This window comes from Pseudonaja textilis, chromosome 4 (assembly GCF_049901715.1).
Source record: "Pseudonaja textilis isolate UNSWEBS1 chromosome 4, rPseTex1.2, whole genome shotgun sequence".
NCBI classification, from domain to species: domain Eukaryota; kingdom Metazoa; phylum Chordata; class Lepidosauria; order Squamata; family Elapidae; genus Pseudonaja; species Pseudonaja textilis.
Window position 1 is genome coordinate 23436889 of NC_141993.1, and position 19556 is coordinate 23456444.

The 19556-nt window shown below is 35.3% G+C and overlaps 1 protein-coding gene across 1 annotated transcript in view; it reads left to right on the top strand.

The window, feature by feature from the left end:
- Positions 1-19556, top strand: part of PTEN (phosphatase and tensin homolog) — a 59366-nt gene that overhangs the window by 17115 nt on the left and 22695 nt on the right. The window contains exons 3-5 of the mRNA XM_026719926.2: positions 3220-3264; positions 5078-5121; positions 8058-8296. Of these exons, the coding sequence (XP_026575711.1) occupies positions 3220-3264; positions 5078-5121; positions 8058-8296 (328 nt within the window). The remainder of the gene's footprint in view (positions 1-3219; positions 3265-5077; positions 5122-8057; positions 8297-19556) is intronic.

Here is a 19556-nt window from a genome sequence, read left to right on the forward strand (position 1 = left end):
CATGTACTAATAGTATGGCATATTTTGGACAAGGAGATCTAGAATTTGAGGAATAGCATTCTGATTCTTTATCTCAAGATAAAATGAGTAAAATAATTCTATAAAAAACCGCATTTACTCTAAAATTGAAGCTTTATGAAGGACACAGGATTTGGATGTATTTCAGTACATCGCTATAAGAATACATTTTTATACATTTTTTCTCTGGGATTTAGGGGTGAAATAATCATAATTTATGAGCTGGCATGTATAACAAATATCTGTCCATTTTTGCAATAACGCTAAACCATTAATTCTGTTTCAAGTGTGCAGTTGCAATGTGCTGATGCATAAAGCTTAATCAGTTCATCTAAGTAGTTAAATACCATTGAAGCCACAATTAAACAGATACTTTAATACTAACAATGTAGATTGAATTACTTATAAGTAAACAATAATTCATAAATAGATTTGAAATCCTGAGTTGATGATTTATCATAGCATACAGATTTTGTTAGGTGTCCAAGCTAGAACTCAGCAAAAGCTTCCCAGACAGTCTACTCAACAAGACTAGATAGGAATCTTTATTCTGTACCAAGATGAAGCCAATATAAACAGTTGATCTTCTCTACCATCATTAGCATATAGTCTTTTCTTATCCAAACTACAGCTTAAATCTGGTGCTGCTTTGTCCTGCCTTTCTCATAGCTTACAGATTGTTGCCTTGGACTTTTCAGTTTTGAAGCTGTTGATTATTTAGATAACTGACATCTTTGCCCTAAGAAACTTAGATCCCCTTTTAAACTCTCAGTTATTTAACCTCTATTAAATCTCATTGATGTTTGATGTGTTAAGAACTGGTTCTGCTAAACTTTTTTCAGTTTGAGAAATATTGATTGATGAAGTTAGATTATGATTATGCAAGAAATAATCACACTTGTCTAAATATGTGTGATAAATTTTATGAGTGGTTTTTGATAAATGGTGCAATGCCCCAGCATTTGAAGGAATTATTTCAATTGTTGACATACCAATAACCACACAGCACATGAGTAAAATTTAACTATAATTGTTGAATATTGGGATTTTCTAGAATAGTGAAAGAAAATTACTACTGCACATTCTTTATTGTGGATGTAATTAAAATGCATAGAACCACATCTTTGTTTAAAAACCTGATTGTTTGACATTGGGGTTTATTCTACTGAAATCAGACAAATTTGAAACTGGCTCTGCTTTGTTTTCAATTGTGAAGTAGAGTTGCATTTATTTTTATTTCGGACAGATTGTATAAAAGTTAAAATTAAATTTCAGTGTAGATGGTGCTAGAAATTCAACTTTCTTTAGTTCAGTAACAGGAATAATATGTATGTATGTATATATGGTATTCAGCTTTGTTCGGGTATTTGCCCACGTCATTATAGTTGTGCTTTTAAAGTTGTAGCAACGTTTCGGCAGAATCTCATCTGCCATCATCAGGCTTCTGTATAGTGTTCATCTGTGAGTCAGACTTTCACAGCCGTTTCAGTTTTAAATTTGGGGCTAGCTTACGCTGTGCCAGAATAGTTTTTTCTTCATCCTGATTGGTTGGGAGTCTTGGTCTGTGTTTATTGGTCTTGGAGTTTGCTGTGTTCTGCTTGATTGGTGTTTCTAATATCTTCTGTCTGTTTTGTAGCTTTTTTTGTCTTGATTGGCTGGCAACATTGTGTTTCCTGTACTGGAGGCTTTTAATGCGGCTTGGCTCCAAGTAAATGGATGGCTATCATTTATTAAGAAGCTAGGTTTCATCTGGGTGCCTGGTTGGGGTGTGTTTGAGCTGGAGGTATCAGGGGGAGTTAGTTTGTGCCCAGGTGTTTTCCTGGTTTGTGGTGTGGAGATTTTTTTGTTTGAGAGTGCAGGCTTCCAGATAATTGACAGTCAGATGGAGTCATCTCTTCTATTCATGCTTTCAGGTCTTTTTTCAATCTCTATGGCTTCTCTGATAATTCTGTAGCTGGGGTTTCCTATAGTGGCTAGGGTTTTGGTGCCATTGAAGTCGATGCTATGACCTGTGGCTGTCCTGCCCTACATAAGAGGTACTACAGACAAAATCAGTAAGATACTACACAGGCATCACATCAAGACTGCCTTCAAAACAGACAAAAAAATAGCAGCCATCCTTAGAAACCCCAAAGATAAAATTGACCTGGAAAACCAAGGCATATATGAAGTCCCCTGTGCATCATGCCTGGCCACATACATTGGACAGACCAATAGAAGAATAAGTACCCGCCTGGATGAACACAAAAATGCAGTAAAAAAGCTGGAACACACTTCCTCACTAGTCCAACACATGAAAGCCACAGGTCATAGCATCGACTTCAATGGCACCAAAACCCTAACCACTATAGAAAACCCCAGCTACAGAATTATCAGAGAAGCCACAGAGATTGAAAAAAGACCTGAAAGCATGAATAGAAGAGATGACTCCACCAGATTGTCAATTATCTGGAAGCCTGCACTCTCAAACAAAAAAAATCTCCACACCACAAGCCGGGTAAACACCTGGGCACAAACAAGACTCCCCCTGATACCTCCAGCTCAAACATACCCCAACCAGGCACCCAGATGAAACCTAGTTTCCTAATAAATGATAGCCAGCCGTTTACTCAGAGCCAAGCTGCACTAAAAGCCTCCAGTACAGGAAACACAATGTTGCCAGCCAATCAAGACAAAAAAAGCTACAAAACAGACAGAAGATATTAGAAACACCAATCAAGCAGAACACAGCAAACTCCAAGACCAATAAACACAGGCCAAGACTCCCAACCAATCAGGATGAAGAAAAAACCATTCTGGCACAGCGTAGGCTAGCCCCAAATTTAAAACTGAAATGGGTGTGAAAGTCTGACTCACAGACGAACACAATACAGAAGCCTGATGATGGCAGATGAGATTCTGCCGAAACGTTGCTACAACTTTAAAGGCACAACTATAATATTAGACGTGGGAAAATACCTGAACAGAGCTGAATACGAATACATATACATATACATGCATGTGCGTATACATATCTATATCTATCTATCTATCTATCTATCTATCTATCTATCTATCTATCTATCTATCTATCTATGAGAAAAGCAGTAGTTGGTGTGTTATATCCATAAAATATTATTTGATCAAATTGCTCTCAAACATATTTTATTTAATTTTTTAAAAAATATCAAAATGAGTTTAATGTATCACTTTTCTTTCAAGGTTTCTGGATTCAAAACATAAAAACCATTACAAGATATACAATCTGTAAGTATGTTTTTTTTACGTAGATTCTATAGTTACTGGCCTTAAATATATTAAAATGCATTAGAGCAGTGGACTCCAACCTTTTGGATGCCCGGGACCAGTTCTGTGGAGGGCAGTTTTTCTGTGGGCTGGGATGTGGTTTCGTGCACTGCCTGCCTCACTTGTACATCCTGGTTCTTTAACAGGAACCCTATGAAACAATGATATATCACCTAAGCTTGTTTTAGTTTTAGCAAGTGAATGATTTCATAATGAGTAAAAAGAGAATTGAAGCATTAGTAACTCATAAGTTGAGATTCTACTTTATTCTGTAAAGTAATTAAGAATTTGGAGTTTAATTCCTAATGATCCTTATTAGGAAAAGCAGGTATAAAAATATTTTAATATTGATTTTCTTAGTGTAATTTTTAAAAAAGATTCAATATATTCATATTGAAATCTAGGTTTGATGTTTAAGAGGAATAAGGGGCATTATTATATTACCTGCTTCGCTACTCAGTTCAATGTTATTTAGGTAGGAGTTGCTTTTATTTGTTTGTAGAAGAGAGTTATTAGGAAAGGAAATGTATATTTAGTTCCAAATTTGTCGAGGAATATTATATCTGAACGGTGATATGAACTCACATTTTATTTGAGTTAATCATCTTTCCTATAATCACATTTTCTATTGTTTTCAGATTTATGTGCTCTGTAATTTTATTACTTAAAGTAGAAATTTATTAGGACTTAGGTGTATAGTGATTGTCACACTAATGCCACAAACAAGAGAAACAATTCTATACATAGCTGTAATGTTTTCAAATGTACAAGTATTCCTCTTTTACCCACTGTAATTGAGACTAATCCATTGCTAAGAAATGTGGTCATTAAGTGAAACTTCAAGCAACTACATCTTACTTAATGGTGTTAGTTCCAGCTGCATTTACTGGTAGTTCTTGACTTGCAACACTTCGTTTAGTGACCATTTGAAGTTACAACAGCACTGAAAAAAGTGACATGACCATTTTTCACACTTATGACCATTGCAGCATCCCCATGGTCACATCATTTACATTCAGATGCTGGACGACTGGTTCATATTTATTACATTTGCAGTGTCCTGGGGATCATGTGATCCCCTTTTGTGAACTTCTGACAAGGAAAGTCAATGTGGAAGCTAGATTCACTTAACAATTGTGTCTCTATTTGAACAAACTGCAGCGTTTCGCTTAATAAATATGTCAAGAAAAGTTGTAAAATGGGACAAAGCTCACTTAACAAATTCCTCACTTAGCAACATAAATTCTGGGTGCCATTGTGCTCGTAAGTCAAAGACTACCTGTAATTGGGATTAAACGAATTGCCTACAGCCCGTAGCGCTATATCAGGTGACTGCGAATTATGGCTTCCTGTCAGCTTCCCCAATGACTGCTTGTCAGAAACTGTGAAGGTGGTAGAGGATGATCATGTGACTGTGTGATGTTGCAATCCTTGAAAATGTGCATCAGTTGCCAAGAGCCTGAATTGCAGTCAGTTGACTGCAGAGACACTGCAATGGCTACAAGTTTGAGGAGTGATCATAAATCTTTTTTTTTCCAGCCCTGTTGCAATTTTGAATGACTTGCTGAAAGAGCCGTTGGCGAGAATTATTTGTACCTGTATTTATCTATATGGCATGAAGAACACCTGAACAGTAGTACTTCACTCTTTTCTTTATGGTTGTAGTATTTGATTGTAGAAAGGAACTTGTAGAAAGGAATTTGTATACAATAGGTTTATCCCCCTACTAAATGATAGAATAATGCTTCATGCAATTTTAACTTTTTTCTTTCAGATGTGCTGAAAGACATTATGACACCGCCAAATTTAACTGCAGAGGTATGTTTGTTTTGTATTTTTCATAAGTTAAGAAACAAGAGAGTAAGCACTAATAAGTCCATTTCAGATCTGAAGTGTTGTGTTTTAATATTAGTAATCTAAGTTTTTCTTTTAGTTTCCTTCCCTTTATTATTTTGTTGGGGGGAGGGGTTAATTCTGGAGGGGTGTCCTCTTCACAAACATTTCATGACCTAGTGACCTCCAACCACGCCAGATATCTCCTAGAACTTCATGCAAGAGTTCAATCTCAAGAATTTCATTTTTGCTCCCTTGTATCCCTATCCCCAACTCTTAAATACTCCCAAAGCAACAATTTAAAAAGACTGAGAGTTAGCCCTGCTCTTTCAATAGCCCTTCAGAAGTTTGGGATGCTGAGGTGTATTCCCCAACTCCTCAGAAATTGCTTACTCTTAAAAGGTTATTACACACTTACACAGCCTGATAGTTATCCAGCAGCTCAACTGTCTATGAGTAGATCTATATTTGTCCGTATTTTGAGAGAGATGAATGAATGTTATACGGGATATATATTTGTGGCTCTTTGCAAGTTTTAGTAAATTAGGACTAATATTTTCTTTATAGTCAGAATTTGCATTTTATTTTAATTTGATCTCTGAGGGCAACAAGAAGTTCAGCTAAGGAAGTGATGATATCTCCAGAGTGTACCCTATCAGCTTTTTGGTAAGAGAGGAATTGAAGCGATTTCTTCGAAACAATAGTAAAATTCATCTCACTGGAGAGAAGGCAGGTATCTTAGATCTCTAAGAAGTTTGTTTTTGGAGGAGAAATCCCTACCCCCCAAAAAAAAAAAAAAATCCTGACTCTCTGGGTCAGATTTCATCATAGTATAAAGCAGATAAAATAAGTAAATAACTTCAATATGTAGTCTGGAAATACTCTTAAGGTCACAGGAGTTAATGCACGGATTATAAATTGTGTACCCTAATATACAATAAGCAAGGAATTAATTTTGTTAATGCATCAGCTTTTGTAGTTGTGTGATCATGTTTATATCATGTTTATAATTTTACTATATCCCTATTTGATATAGTAAAATTTCCATCTTAAAAAAACATCAATATGCTACTTTCTGGATTCCATAGCCTATAGGATTTTATTATTTTCGGATTATTTTAATTTTTAAAAAGGGGACACACATTTATAGCCTGCAGAAGGCTTTGTGACTCTTGCAATTCAAAGCATAACCTCTCAGATGTTTAGTCCCTGTGGCATATTGAAAATAAACTTTTTAGGGGCCTCTCTCTCCTAAGAATTGTACCCACCGATGTAGTAAAATACATGAAAAACTGATGTTATAGCAAGCAGGGTGTAATGATGAGGGGAGTAGCTTTTTTTGTAAATAATTGTTCTGCTTTGTCCACACACATTGAAATAACTATTTTATGAAAGTGGTCATAACATTTCTCAAAATTTTAAAGACCCTAAAAGATAAGGACCCTTAATTCTGTGTCTTGTTGGGAATGGACATATATTTAACAGTAAAGGGCTATTGCTGAGGAGGAGCAGCAAATAGGCTTCTTGTAAAAACATGTAAAATGTGTATTTTTAAACTGGAAATCACAATTGAAAGAAAGAAAGCAGTTCATATATCAACTATAAAGAATATTATTTTGCACGTTGTGCTTAGCTTAAATTCAACAGAATTTAAGAGCAGCTGCCTTTCTCAAAAAGTTCCAGCCGAAGGGGTGGAGGTTAGAGCAAGTATGAGAGACCTGTGTGTGCAGCCCTTTCTCTACCAAGATTGAGCCTTTCACGTGTTTAATCATGCCTGAATAAGGTCTCTATTTTTTCATGATCTGGATATCATGAAGGCTTACAGCCTCTGTTTAAAAGTGTCCATTGTACCACAACTTCTCAATAGTGACCTCATCCAAAGGAGTTTTTTTCCTAGATTGCCTCAGAAATGTAACTATATAATCCCTTCCCAGCCATTATCAAGAAGGAATTAAGGGACTGTTAACATTGCAGTGGAGATAAATTGCCAGGGTGAGAAGAATCCCATATGAATTGCCAATCTGCAAGAATGGATATAGCTTTGTAGAAAGTTTAGCAGTTTTCTTCTGGTACTTTTAGTGATTTAAGGAACTTTTGATACTCATTGATATGCAGGCTGAAGCTACTCAGAAGAATATTTTCTTACATTTGGTGGTGAAATACTTTTTGTTGCTGACAAGCTTGGTAGCTTTTGATTTGTCTGAGTATACCTCATTGATTTCACACCTTGCAACTAAATTTTGTACTAAGGAAATAAGATAATTGTCTTATCTCAGTTTCATTACATTTATTTTACCACCCACGAACTTGATTTAATGTGATTCATAAATGATTCTTTAATGCTATGTAATTCATACTTCTCCACACATACCCTGGCTGATAGATAGTAGAAAATTTGCTTTCTTAAATTCACTGATTAATTTCACATATAGTTGATTGAAACCAAGAGTAAAAACAGACTCTTCTATTTGTGTTGCTGGTGCTAAATGCAAAAGTTGACAGAGGGTGTTAATGAGTTTAAAGATGTTTCATATGAAACCCAATCATATTTTACATCTAGTTGCAATTATTGTTTCTGCGCATATGTAAAACCAAAGCCATGGGTATATCTCTTAACTATTTTTTTAAAAAACAACCCTAAATGGTCAGATAGATTATTTAGACTAAATTGCAGGTAGTTTTCAGTATCTAGATTTTTTTTCATTGGAGTTTCCTGGAGGAAATGGGGAGCCAGGAAGATTTTGAGTTGTGAAGTCAGTATTATTAAAATAAGCCGTACATGGTAATCTTTAATAGAGTTAGACTTAAAAATACCCATTTTTTTATTTAAGGAATTAAATAACAGTTTTTTTAGCAAGGAATACTACAAATATATTTGAAAATTAGTGTTCAATTGAATAATACAATTTTTTGCTTTATAGTTGCACAGTACCCTTTTGAAGACCACAACCCACCACAGCTAGAGCTCATCAAACCTTTTTGTGAAGATCTTGATCGATGGCTTAGTGAAGATGGCAATCATGTTGCAGCAATCCACTGTAAAGCTGGAAAGGGACGAACTGGTGTAATGATTTGTGCTTATTTGTTACATCGAGGAAGGTTTCAGAAGGCACAAGAAGCCCTAGATTTTTATGGGGAAGTAAGGACCAGAGATAAAAAGGTAAGAAATTTGCTTTTTCCTTGTCAATGTTCTTTTCTTTGTTGACTCTTGATTCTTAGATTTCATTGGGGAGGGTGTCCTTACTGTATTAGGGATGGTGAACATACAATTAATAAATAATAATGCAATGTTATTTAATTTCCTTTGAATTACATGATCAGAAACATCTTCCTTTAGGAAAAAATGTACTTGTGTTTCTTTGCAATGCTAAAGTAAAATTTATTTAGGATTTCAGATTCTCCATAGTGTACTTTGCTCCAGTTTTTTGGATTTGAAAACTGGTTATACTAAACATTCAGTCACTTTGAGAATATTCTTTTAGAACATGGTTATGATAATATTTGAGAAATAGATTTATTTCCTGTTTCCAGTGTCTAGTTTCATATAAGTATAGTATCATTAATTTTTTACTAGATATACAGTGACTAGAGGCACTTTGCTGAATTTAGCTAATTTAAAACAGCTCAATAAACCAGTTCTGTTAAAATTTAGATGGGAAACTGCCAGAAAATCCCAAGGCCACAAACTGGGAAATTAGGGAAGAAAGAATGAAAGAAACATCCTGGAAGAAGGCAATAGCAAATGACTTAATTTATTGCCAAGAAAAGACTATTATAATATCAGCATAGTCATTAGAATGCAAGGTCAATCTGCAGGGCCCTTACCTTGTTAAGAAAATTACATATTTCCCTTTGATCCATGTCAGAAATATATTTATTAAAAGAGGAAATACACATAATGAAAGCCTCACATCGGATTATCTTACTGATGCAGCTGTTAAGAGCACAGCTATTTTTCATTTGGGAAGGAAGCTGTATTAATGTGTCTGCTTCCTGCTTATATGTTAATAAAGCATCAGTTGCTTAGTTGGTTCATTGTATGTATTTTCAGTTAATTGATCTATTTAACTCTGCAAAAAGGCTACCAGTTTTAGACGAACCATACACTATTTTAAAAGGTACATTAGTTCATAATAATGAGGACAAACATCTGCTTTCCAAATATTTTAGAAAGTGCATGCCTTCAAAAAAAATCTGTTGGTTAGTTTAATTGAACATTTTTTTACAAAAGGATTTTAATAGATTAAAAGCTGGTTGAAACTGAAAGTTTCAATTTTAAAATTAAGGAAGTTTGTAACCATCATTTCCAAACTCTTGCTTTTTCAATATATGTACAATTGACATTGCACTTAGCCAATGTTGCAAATTGCATTTTCCTATTCTCCCTTGTAAGGCTGCGACAGGTCAGGTGATTGGGTTGCTCTCGTCCTAGCTGCTTGGACTGAGTCTGTCTAAAAGGCTGATTAGCCTAGCTCCGCCCACTCTGGGTGTCTTCTCCCAGCTTTCGACTCAGTCCTCAGCCAGGACGGACGCAAGTCACTGCCTCTCCTGCCTTTGCAATTGCAAAGGCAGCCTTTACTTGAGGGAAACACCAGGTCCAAATCCCTTATGTCAGAGGCTGAGGCTGAGGCTTTGGGTAGATGGCAGAGTGTCACCTCCTGTCCTTAAGGGCTGAGCATATTTCTGGCACAGATAATGTGCAGGCTGTGTTGCAAATTGCATTTTCCTATTTTATAAATTATATTTGTTGGATGAAGGGGATTATAGAAGAGCTACATTTTACATATATCTTCAGAAAAAAGTATATTTTCAGCTGACAAAATGTCCAGTTAGATGGTTTATTAAGTTGTAACTACTTAACAGATCTTCCTTTTTCTATTCAAACACTATTGTAGGAAAAATATGCTCACAGATCAGTGTTCAAGTGAAAAGAACAATTATTCGTGGTATTTAACTCTTAAATATAAAATGTACATTATAAAATACCAGATAATTTTAAAATATATCAGTCTTGAGAGATACTAGCTAAATCTAAGTTAAATATATTTTGTATTGAATCAAAAATTATTTGATCCTTAAATTCAGAAACCACATTTTCTGTATAGAGTTTTGCAGTTAGTTTGCAATGATGTAACTTCCCCAAAGTTAGCATCAAATTGTAATTTTAGCATGAGAGAGGGTGTAAAGTATGTAATCATTTTATAACTGATCAATGTAAATTTATTTACTTGATGCTACCGCCTTTTGAAATAAAGCATGCCACTTGAAGACCAAGCATTGGTCTCAGCCTAAATGATTTGTACATCCTGCTTAAGATGCTCAAGTTACTAAGGTAGTAAATAATGTAGTTCATTTTGTAGGATGTTTCCTACTTGGATTAAATTGTAACATATTTGAACTCATGGAAAATGATATTTCTAATAAAGTGATTCCATATACGAAACCTTTATTCTCATCCTGTAACAGATTAGGATATTCACAAATCCTGAGACTAATGTTATGTATCCAAGCAGCAATAATTGAAAGTATGCAGTATACTTAGTATACAAAACATAAACCCTGGCCTTTAATAAAATGAAATTTGTGGAATTTATTTTCTCACCACTTATGCAATGTAAGAACTTTATTCTCTAATGTGTAAAAATGAAATGGCAATTGTACTATAATCTCAATAGTTTGTGAGTTTGAAATGAAGACCTTTTGAAGTAACCAGAAATTTTTCACAAAACATTGTGAAAATGTTTAATTTTCAGGAGCTTTTTTGTTTTTTGACCAATCAAAATTTATTTATAGTCTAAGACCAAACACAAGAAAAAGAATAATAATAATAATAAAGTATAATAGCAATAAAAATGAAGTTTTAAAATAGTGTGAAAATCCCAAAGCAATTAACACCAACAATAACATGAGGAACTCATAGCTTCTACTAGCTGTAGCTATTGATCTGAATTTTGCAAACCTCATAGAGGCTTCTGAAGATTAATCATCTAGGAGAAGACAACAAACCCTTGGTTGCAATTGCAATAGGAGCTGTCAACAATTAGAAGTATTAAACTTGATTGTTAGCTGGTGTATAACTAACATTTTACTAACATATGAGACAGAATCCACTTCCTGGTCTGAACAGAAGCAAGTTTAGCTTACATATAGGAACCTTATATATGAACCAGTTGTTGCTTTAACAGGTATTGTCTGCAATTTCCACCAAACTAATGTCCTATATGGAACGTGTGAGATGTTAAAGAAATATCTAGGGTCAGTACAAGGAGGATTGAATTGGATTTGGGGGTGTTTTTTCTGGATTTGCACCTGACAAAAATAGCATTATTAATCTTAGAAGAAGGCAGTCTATTGTTTTAGTCATTTAGTGGGTAATTTCTTCCTTTCATTCTCATGAAATGAAATAAAAGATTACCCACTACTCTATAAAAGTTACATAGAAGGCACTTTTGGGGTGACTAATATTTCTAAGCTTAGTGATGGAATGTGGTATATTGGGTCTAGGAGGAGAGCCTTCTCTGTGGCTGCCCTTTGTGGAATATCCTACTCATGGCCTTCCTCAAAGAGGTCAAAAACCTGGCTCTGTGTCCTTGCATGGGGGGGCACAGAGGACCATGAAACTGGGGTTGGCTAGTCCCTTGAGAATCCCCCTGCCTGTAATATTCCAATGTTAAATGGCCATCATACGATTCTTTCCCCTCCTTTTGATGTTTAATTATCATCGTTCTATAATTTAATTTTTTAAAACCTTAATTTAATTTTTAATGTTAATGATAATTTTTATACATTTTCATTTATCAATTGTACACTGTCCAGAGACCCTCTGTGATGGAGAGGGGTGGTTTAGAGATATTTTACACACACACACACACACACACACACACACACACACACACACACACACACAGAGAGAGAGAGAGAGAGAGAGAGAGAGAGAGTGGGAGAGAGTCAATTAGTTAGCTAGTTAGTTAGCTAGTTGAGTGTTTAAACTGGAAACCCTCTTGCTCTCCTCTGCCATGGAATCTGGAGAATACAGAGTGATAAAGGTGAGTGGGATAGCCCATGGCCTATTTCAGGGACTGCCTGTTTCCCCTCAAAGCAAGGATCAGACTGACCAAGAGGGGCAGAGATGGAGGTAGGGTGAAGAGAGTTGGAGGCAGTCCCTTCCCTTAGGGGCTAAGAGGGACCAAGCCAGAATGGCTTGTGTTGTGTTGTATACTTGCTTAATATCTTGCAATTCTTGGTTTGTGATTGTCAGGACTGTCAGGATTTCTAATATTAAGCAATGCAGCCATGTGACGTCTGGTTTTATGACTCTATTGCTTTGTAATGGAAAATCCAATCCCACTTGTGAATGTAAGTTGAGGACTAACTGTGTTCAAGGGTAGCTCTGTACTGTATATAGTCCAAACATTATGTGATTAAAGGCATAAATGACTATGAAAAATATCTAGGCCTAATAACAGAAGCATAGTTTTATCCTTAATCTCCTACTAATTTTCCCGATTCTAAAATTTTGACTGTCTCCTGTGATAATACCAGCCATACCCAATATAGCTCTCAAAGACAGAGTAACATGTGGTTCTCAGCTGAAATACGTTTGCACTTGTTGCACCACATGATCCTTCTGAAACTACTTCAGAATTATCCCAGAGTAGTATCCTTTCTCTTTTCAATAAATGATGCTTACATGTATGGAGGGCAAATCATGCCTGAGGCTTAAAAGATAAATTCAGAACTTCAAATGCTTGAAAAAAAAAACTGAGCCAGAAAGTTCTAAAATAACTAAACACAAGATGAACACAACTAGATATGTGGTAGTTTGTGCTGAATATTCTCCAGCTACTATTATCATTTAGAGAGGGACCCTGGTTAGCTGTACTGTTATGCCCTGCAACTTAATGGCTTACCAGTCTGTGGTTTGGTTGTTTGAATAATGAATGCAGCTATTCATTTTTAAAATAAAATGCACAATTGTAAAAGGTTTTTTTTTAATGCATATCATTAGAGATAAGATCAGTTGACAGGGAATATATATTTTGCTGGAATTTGACAAGAGAGAAGTTCACTCTCTGCCTAGGATAATTGCAGTAGACTGCTTCTATCTCTTCTCCAGTCAATTTCTGGCAAGAAATCAACCTCCCCGTTTCATTCACTGGCAAATAAAAATGTCTGATGGATGCCTGTTTGTATAGCATAATTGGTATAATAGTAACTATAGATTCCATGCTGTTGACCCCAAGTCTGCTTGACAGAGCAAAAGAGTAACTTTTTTGTTTTCCCTTTTTTTTTTCCATCATGGTGGTCCGGAATGTTTTTTAAAAAATAATGTCCCTTTCCTGTTTTGGTGGTGATTTGTCATTTCTGTTACTTAAATGCTTTATGGCAATCTCTGGATTGCCTATGGTTTAGGGAAGCAGCTGTGTCACTTTGGGTATAGGAGTCAGTTACACTGTAAAATTGAGTATGGAGCAAACACATTGGAGATTATAGATACAAAATAAGAATGGCTGTGGATTGTAGCAGCTTTCAGACTGACATCAGAAGAATGGTCTTTCCTGATGCTCTCTCAACTTTCCAGTAATGGAAGTCTGTGGATGTAATTTCAGCTTGTAAATAGTCTGGGTATTTATTAAGTGAATATTCTCCCTTCCTGTTTTGGTCAGAGTCGATGGGGACACTGGGCTGATCAATGTGGGAATGCCTTAGTGCTCAAGTTGCTTCAAATATATATAAAGCATTTAAGAAAGTTATCTGTTGGTTTAGTTTAGTTAATTATCAATATTATGTTCCACTCTGTATATCAATTCCATCTTGCCTTGGTGATATGATAGAAGTCTTGAGCTGATGGCTAAGAAGTGCTTGATGGAACAGATTGATATTAATCCCAGCAAAACAAGGTACTGTTTATTGAGAAGCATTCAGAAGCATTTATGTTCCAGAACTCCCACTCTAAATGAAATATCATTACTTCTGAAAGTGAAAAAGGAACAACTTGAGAGTCCTTCTGGACTCACAGCTCCTATTGATGTAGCAAGCGGACACTATAAACAGCAGGACTTTTACTGAGCTTCAGCTGCTGGCCACAATGCGGCTTCTAGATCTGCAGACTCTGATAATGGTTATTTTTATTCATGTTACCTTGTAAGTGATAATTGCAATTTGGTTTACAGGTGGGACCTGCCCTTGAAGGCACATTGAAACTTGCTGTGGTCCAGAATGCACTTCTCTTGCTTATGGTAGCTCATACTGGTACACCAAAATATCAATTTTGTGAGAGCATCCTTATGACCTATAAATGACCTTGTGCTACTGGAACTATCTCATTCATTCCATGCGGGTCAAGAAGTCAGGTTGAAAACTATTCTACCTGCGAAGTCAAGGAGAGGGAGCCAAGAAACAGCCCCTTTACTATAGAAACTCACCATTATGGTGAGACATGCCCCTTTCCTGCTGTATTTACAAAAAGCAGTCAAAACTGGACCTTACCAATTAGACTTTAGAGTGTGTAATTTATTTTGAAGTAATCCCAGTTATTTATTTTGTATTTGTTATTTTTGATGTCATAATAGACTGTGTCCATTTTATTTATATTTATGGAAAATTAAATTACTGTTCAAGAACATAAATATAAAAAATGTAGTATGTATGAGTGTTCTCATCAATATAGTTATTTTCTAACTTTCTGTAGATGCTATAGGCATTTTTCTGAAAATCACTTGTACCACAACCAAGTATGCAGTCCATCCAGGTGTAACTTTCTTAAAATTATATTTCCTGGTTTAAAAAGTTCTCACCTCTAGTTATCAGTTAGATTCAGTTCAATATATCTGTCCCTTATATCCATATCCAGAGATTTTCTCAGTGAGAGGTTAAGATATACAAGAGTTGAATGAAAATACTAGTGCTTCCTTAAGTTTAATTAATATTTTAATAAATGAAACAGGAAAAATAATCTTTGAAATGAGATTTTGTTTTGCTACCTCTATCTATTATATCATAATTACTACCACTTTTGGACACATTCTTAAAGCTGTTACAAAAAAACCCCAGTACATTATCCCTTCAATCACTCAACAGTTGTTTTCAACTCTTCAATTGAATCAAACAGATTTCTTCAAGTTTGACAAAAAGGTAAAAGTCACAAGGCCCTGAGCCTGGACTATGTGGCAGTTGAAGAAAGGAAGTGAGATCCAGCTTCATGGGTCTCTAATGTGCTAATGTGCTTTGAGATGATAGTAGTGCCCAGTTCAAATAAATCCAAGCGAATAGTACCATCTGCATCAAAAGCACACAGTCACGGGTTTTCCTGCTGAAGTCTTGATTCTTAGTTGCTATTTTTATTTATTTTTTGCCAGTGAAGCTTTGCAATGATATTCCATGGACTGATACTTTGTCTCCAGGTCATAGTGTACCTATGCTTTTTTACCTGTCATAATGCTATGAAGAAATGTCTAACACTCATTCTTGAAGCATGACATCAGTTGCTGGCAAATTTCAACTTCTGATATTTGATTTCTGCTATCAGCAGAGAAGGGAACCCATTTTGCAGAAACTTGATAGAATTCAAGAACATCACTGTGACCCACACATACTTGTGAAATGCCAAGATTGGCAGCAATTTCCCATTGAGTCATCTGCTGATTGACCTTAATTAATTCATCAACCCTTTCTCACGTGAAACTCATCGAAGGCTATCAGGGACTATCCTCTTCATTCTTGATCACCCAGAACAATTTTTCAGTTTACTATCTTTTTACATTTTTTTCACCAGTGATGCACAGTACTCATACCAACACAGCTATCTCTATAAACAACCTGATTTGGCAGGGAATTACAATTGGAGGGATTCCTTTGGCAGTAAAAACAATTCTGTCATGGCGTATCGCTTAAAGTGCTGATGAGTATTAAACTGTAGGGTCCCATTTCGTGAACAACAATAGCACAATATTTTCTTGTGTTAAATTTATATTTTACCAACAAAGATAAAAGGGGATTAGTATAGATCTATTTCAAGCTATTTGGCTCTCATCAAATAGCCATACCTTCTGGGGTTTAAATCCAAATCCCAGAAGGGTATGGCTAGCTGACGAGAGCTAAATAGCTTAAAATAGATCTATACTAGTCCCCCTTTATTTCTTTGTAGTAAAATAAACATTTAACACAAAAAATAGTTTGTCGCAAAAGCGACTGCTTGCAGAGGATTGGGGTTGAAAGGGAAAAGTGGAAGCAGTATGCTCTGTCCCGTATTTGGATAGACCAGGTTGCCCTGATATTAAAAAACATAATATTTTCTTATACCAGTTTCCTATGAAATGAATAAACATGCTGAAGACCTCATCAGAGCTTTTTAGCGCATTAGTATTGACATTTGTTAGCAACTTAAGAACATTTCTTTTTATTCAATCTCCATACATGACACCCTATTCTATGTTGCTAATATCCATTCCTTTGGATTACTGTGCAAATTTTGACTGTCCAGTTGCCCATTCTTTCTTGGTCTGAGAATTATTGATTATAACATGGGAAGGGATAAAGCTTATCCTTAGAAAATTTGTCCAGAGTTTTTCAGTAATTTATAATGGCAGAGAGAAAAGCATATATCTCAACGAACATGTTATTAGAGGTTTTGCTTGCTGGCAACGAAGACATCTGTTCTTTCAAGAAAAGGGCATGTACTTTGCATTTCTAATTCTTCAGAAAGATATTTATAATCATGTCATCCCATTGTGTTTAGTAGGGAGATGTCACTGTCGACATATTTCAGTTTATTTCCCTGTCTTTCTTGGCTAATAAGGAGTGTTGTAGATATCCTTTATGCTTTCTCACCATAAATCTTGAATCTCCAAGTGACAATGATTTCTGCCAGGATTTCTTGATATGGAGACATTTCACTAAGCATCTCTCGATAGCATATGACACTTATCCTTTAAGAAATGCATTAACTTGGTTTGTCCATAAAGTTTGCAATGTAGCAGACATTGTGCTATCTTAATAATTAACAGCCCAGAATATTCCAGCTGGAATTTATGTCTGAATTACATGGTGGTTGAAAGCAAAAATGTCATGCAAGTCATCCACACATTATGCAAGCTATAGTAAAACATTGGCACTTCTAATTGTCTTCACTTCATTCACTTGCATGCATTAATTGCCAATCTGCCTAAGAACTCTTCATATTTGTGATTTACAAAGATGATTTCTCAGTATTCTCATTAATTTTCCATTCAAAAGTATATGGGAAAGTGTATCTTATAGAAATTGTAAAAAGTCATAATAGTTGTGAGAGAACTATCCATAATCTTGAGATTGTATAACTCTGATCCGAGATGTATCAAAGTTCTATTAGTATATTTCTCCTTAACAGGCATCACGCAAAATAGTGTGCTGTATCTTGTCTTCATTGAACATATTATGCCAATATTTTACTGCCATTGTTGGAAAGAACTTGTGAACATCCTGATTTAGAAACTGGTAGTACCTCTTTAAGCAAGAGTGGCTTCAACTGAAAGTTTTCCTCACTTGTGGGTCAGTCTCACATACTGGCTTGGAAATATTTTTGCCTACTCTTTATAGAATTACTTCAAATCATTGACATTTTTAGATTGTTTTGCATGTAAAGCTCAGTTCAGGTCAAGCTGCAACCACTTCAATTGGTTTAAGGTCAGTGCTCAACTCAGTCATTGCAAATGTAAATTTTATTTTGCTTCAGTCCTTCTGTTGTAGTTTAAATTCAGTGTTTGGACCATTTTAAGGTTCAGCTCATGGATAGATACCTGACAGTCTTCTGTGGAATTTGCTGGCGCCATCCAGAATGATAGAGAGCTATTTAGGAATCTAATGTTGTAAAGCAGCTTCATGTTGGGTGATGTTCTTTTACTGAAATGCAGTGTTTCGTTTTTTTTCCAAAGTAACTTTTAACATAAATGTCCCAACATTCTCTCTTTCATCTATCTACAAAATGTTCTCATTGTCTGATGGATCATCTAAGTGGTCTATGGCCAACTTGAGTATTATTTCCTGGATGCAGTAGTTTTCCATGGTAGGGTCCCTTGCACACCACTTTTATTCAGTGCTGTCATTATGGTAGACTTATGAACATTTGACATGAGATGATGCAAAATCCATTGTCATTATCCTGAGGTTCTTTGTGACCTTCATATTTTGGTTCGTTTAATATTTTTTGTTGGATGACCACTCCTAGGAATAGTAACAATGGTGGTGTGCTTTGTCCATTTATATACTATCTCTTTTACTGTGGATTGAACTAATGTGTTAGTATATTATAGGTGAGGCTTCTCTAACTCATCCTCAATTATTATCTTATTGATTGGAACATCTAGCTTAGTTTACAATCCGGTAAGAGAACGGGATTTTCATAGGGCTTTTCATACTGTTCCCAGGAAAGACAATAAATGTCTTAATATATTCAGTAAAGACACAACACAGTACCCTATTTTGGGTGTGTTTGCTTAATAAGATTCTATTAACTAGACTTAGAGGAAGCTCTGTTTGCATTGTGGATTACATATTTGGCTAGTTCTAAAGTGTCCACAAATTTTCTCTCATCGTTGTAGCTTTCTGTATTGAATCAACCACAATATTTTCTTCAATTTCACACTATTGCTTATGATAGAATATTGCATCTGTATTTATTAGCTGGATTATACAGACTTGGAAGCTGGAAAACTACCATATGCATCTCCATGTTGAGTTCACTTTTTCTACATCCAAAATAACTCATTGCTCCTTGCTGTTTTTCAGTTTGATTAGTTCCAAGAATGAAATTGTATCTTGCTTTATTCAATTAAAATATGATTGCTTGTTGTACAATTTCAGGAACGTTTCACTCATATTAACAGATTAATATATTCCCCGTTAAAATTTTCTACAAGGTAAGAACTGGTATAGACGTCACTGTGCTTTATTCTACAAGTAGTTGATACGTTTATTGAGCTTTTGAGAAGATAAAGCAACAATCCAAGTCTAAACAGACATACGATACTGTGACAACCTTTTAGGCAGTTATGCAAAAATGATGTAAATTAAGAATGTTTTCAGAAATAAAAGTATTAATAGTTTATTTGATCAATTAACAAAATGGAAAGTAAATGAACAGAAGATAAATCTGCAATATGCGTTGTGACCACCCTTTGCCTTTAAAACAGTATCAATTTTAGGTATATTTGCACACAGTTTTTGAAGGAACTTGGCAGATAGTTGTTCTAAATATCTTGGAGAACTAACCACAGATCTTCTGTGGATGTAGACTGTCTCAAATCTTTCTGTCTCTTCACGTAATCCAAAACAGAATCAATGATGTTGAGATTAGGGCTCTGTGGGGACCAAACCATCACTTCTGGGACTTCTTGTTCTTCTTTACACTAAAGATAATTCTTGATGACATTGGTGGCTGTATG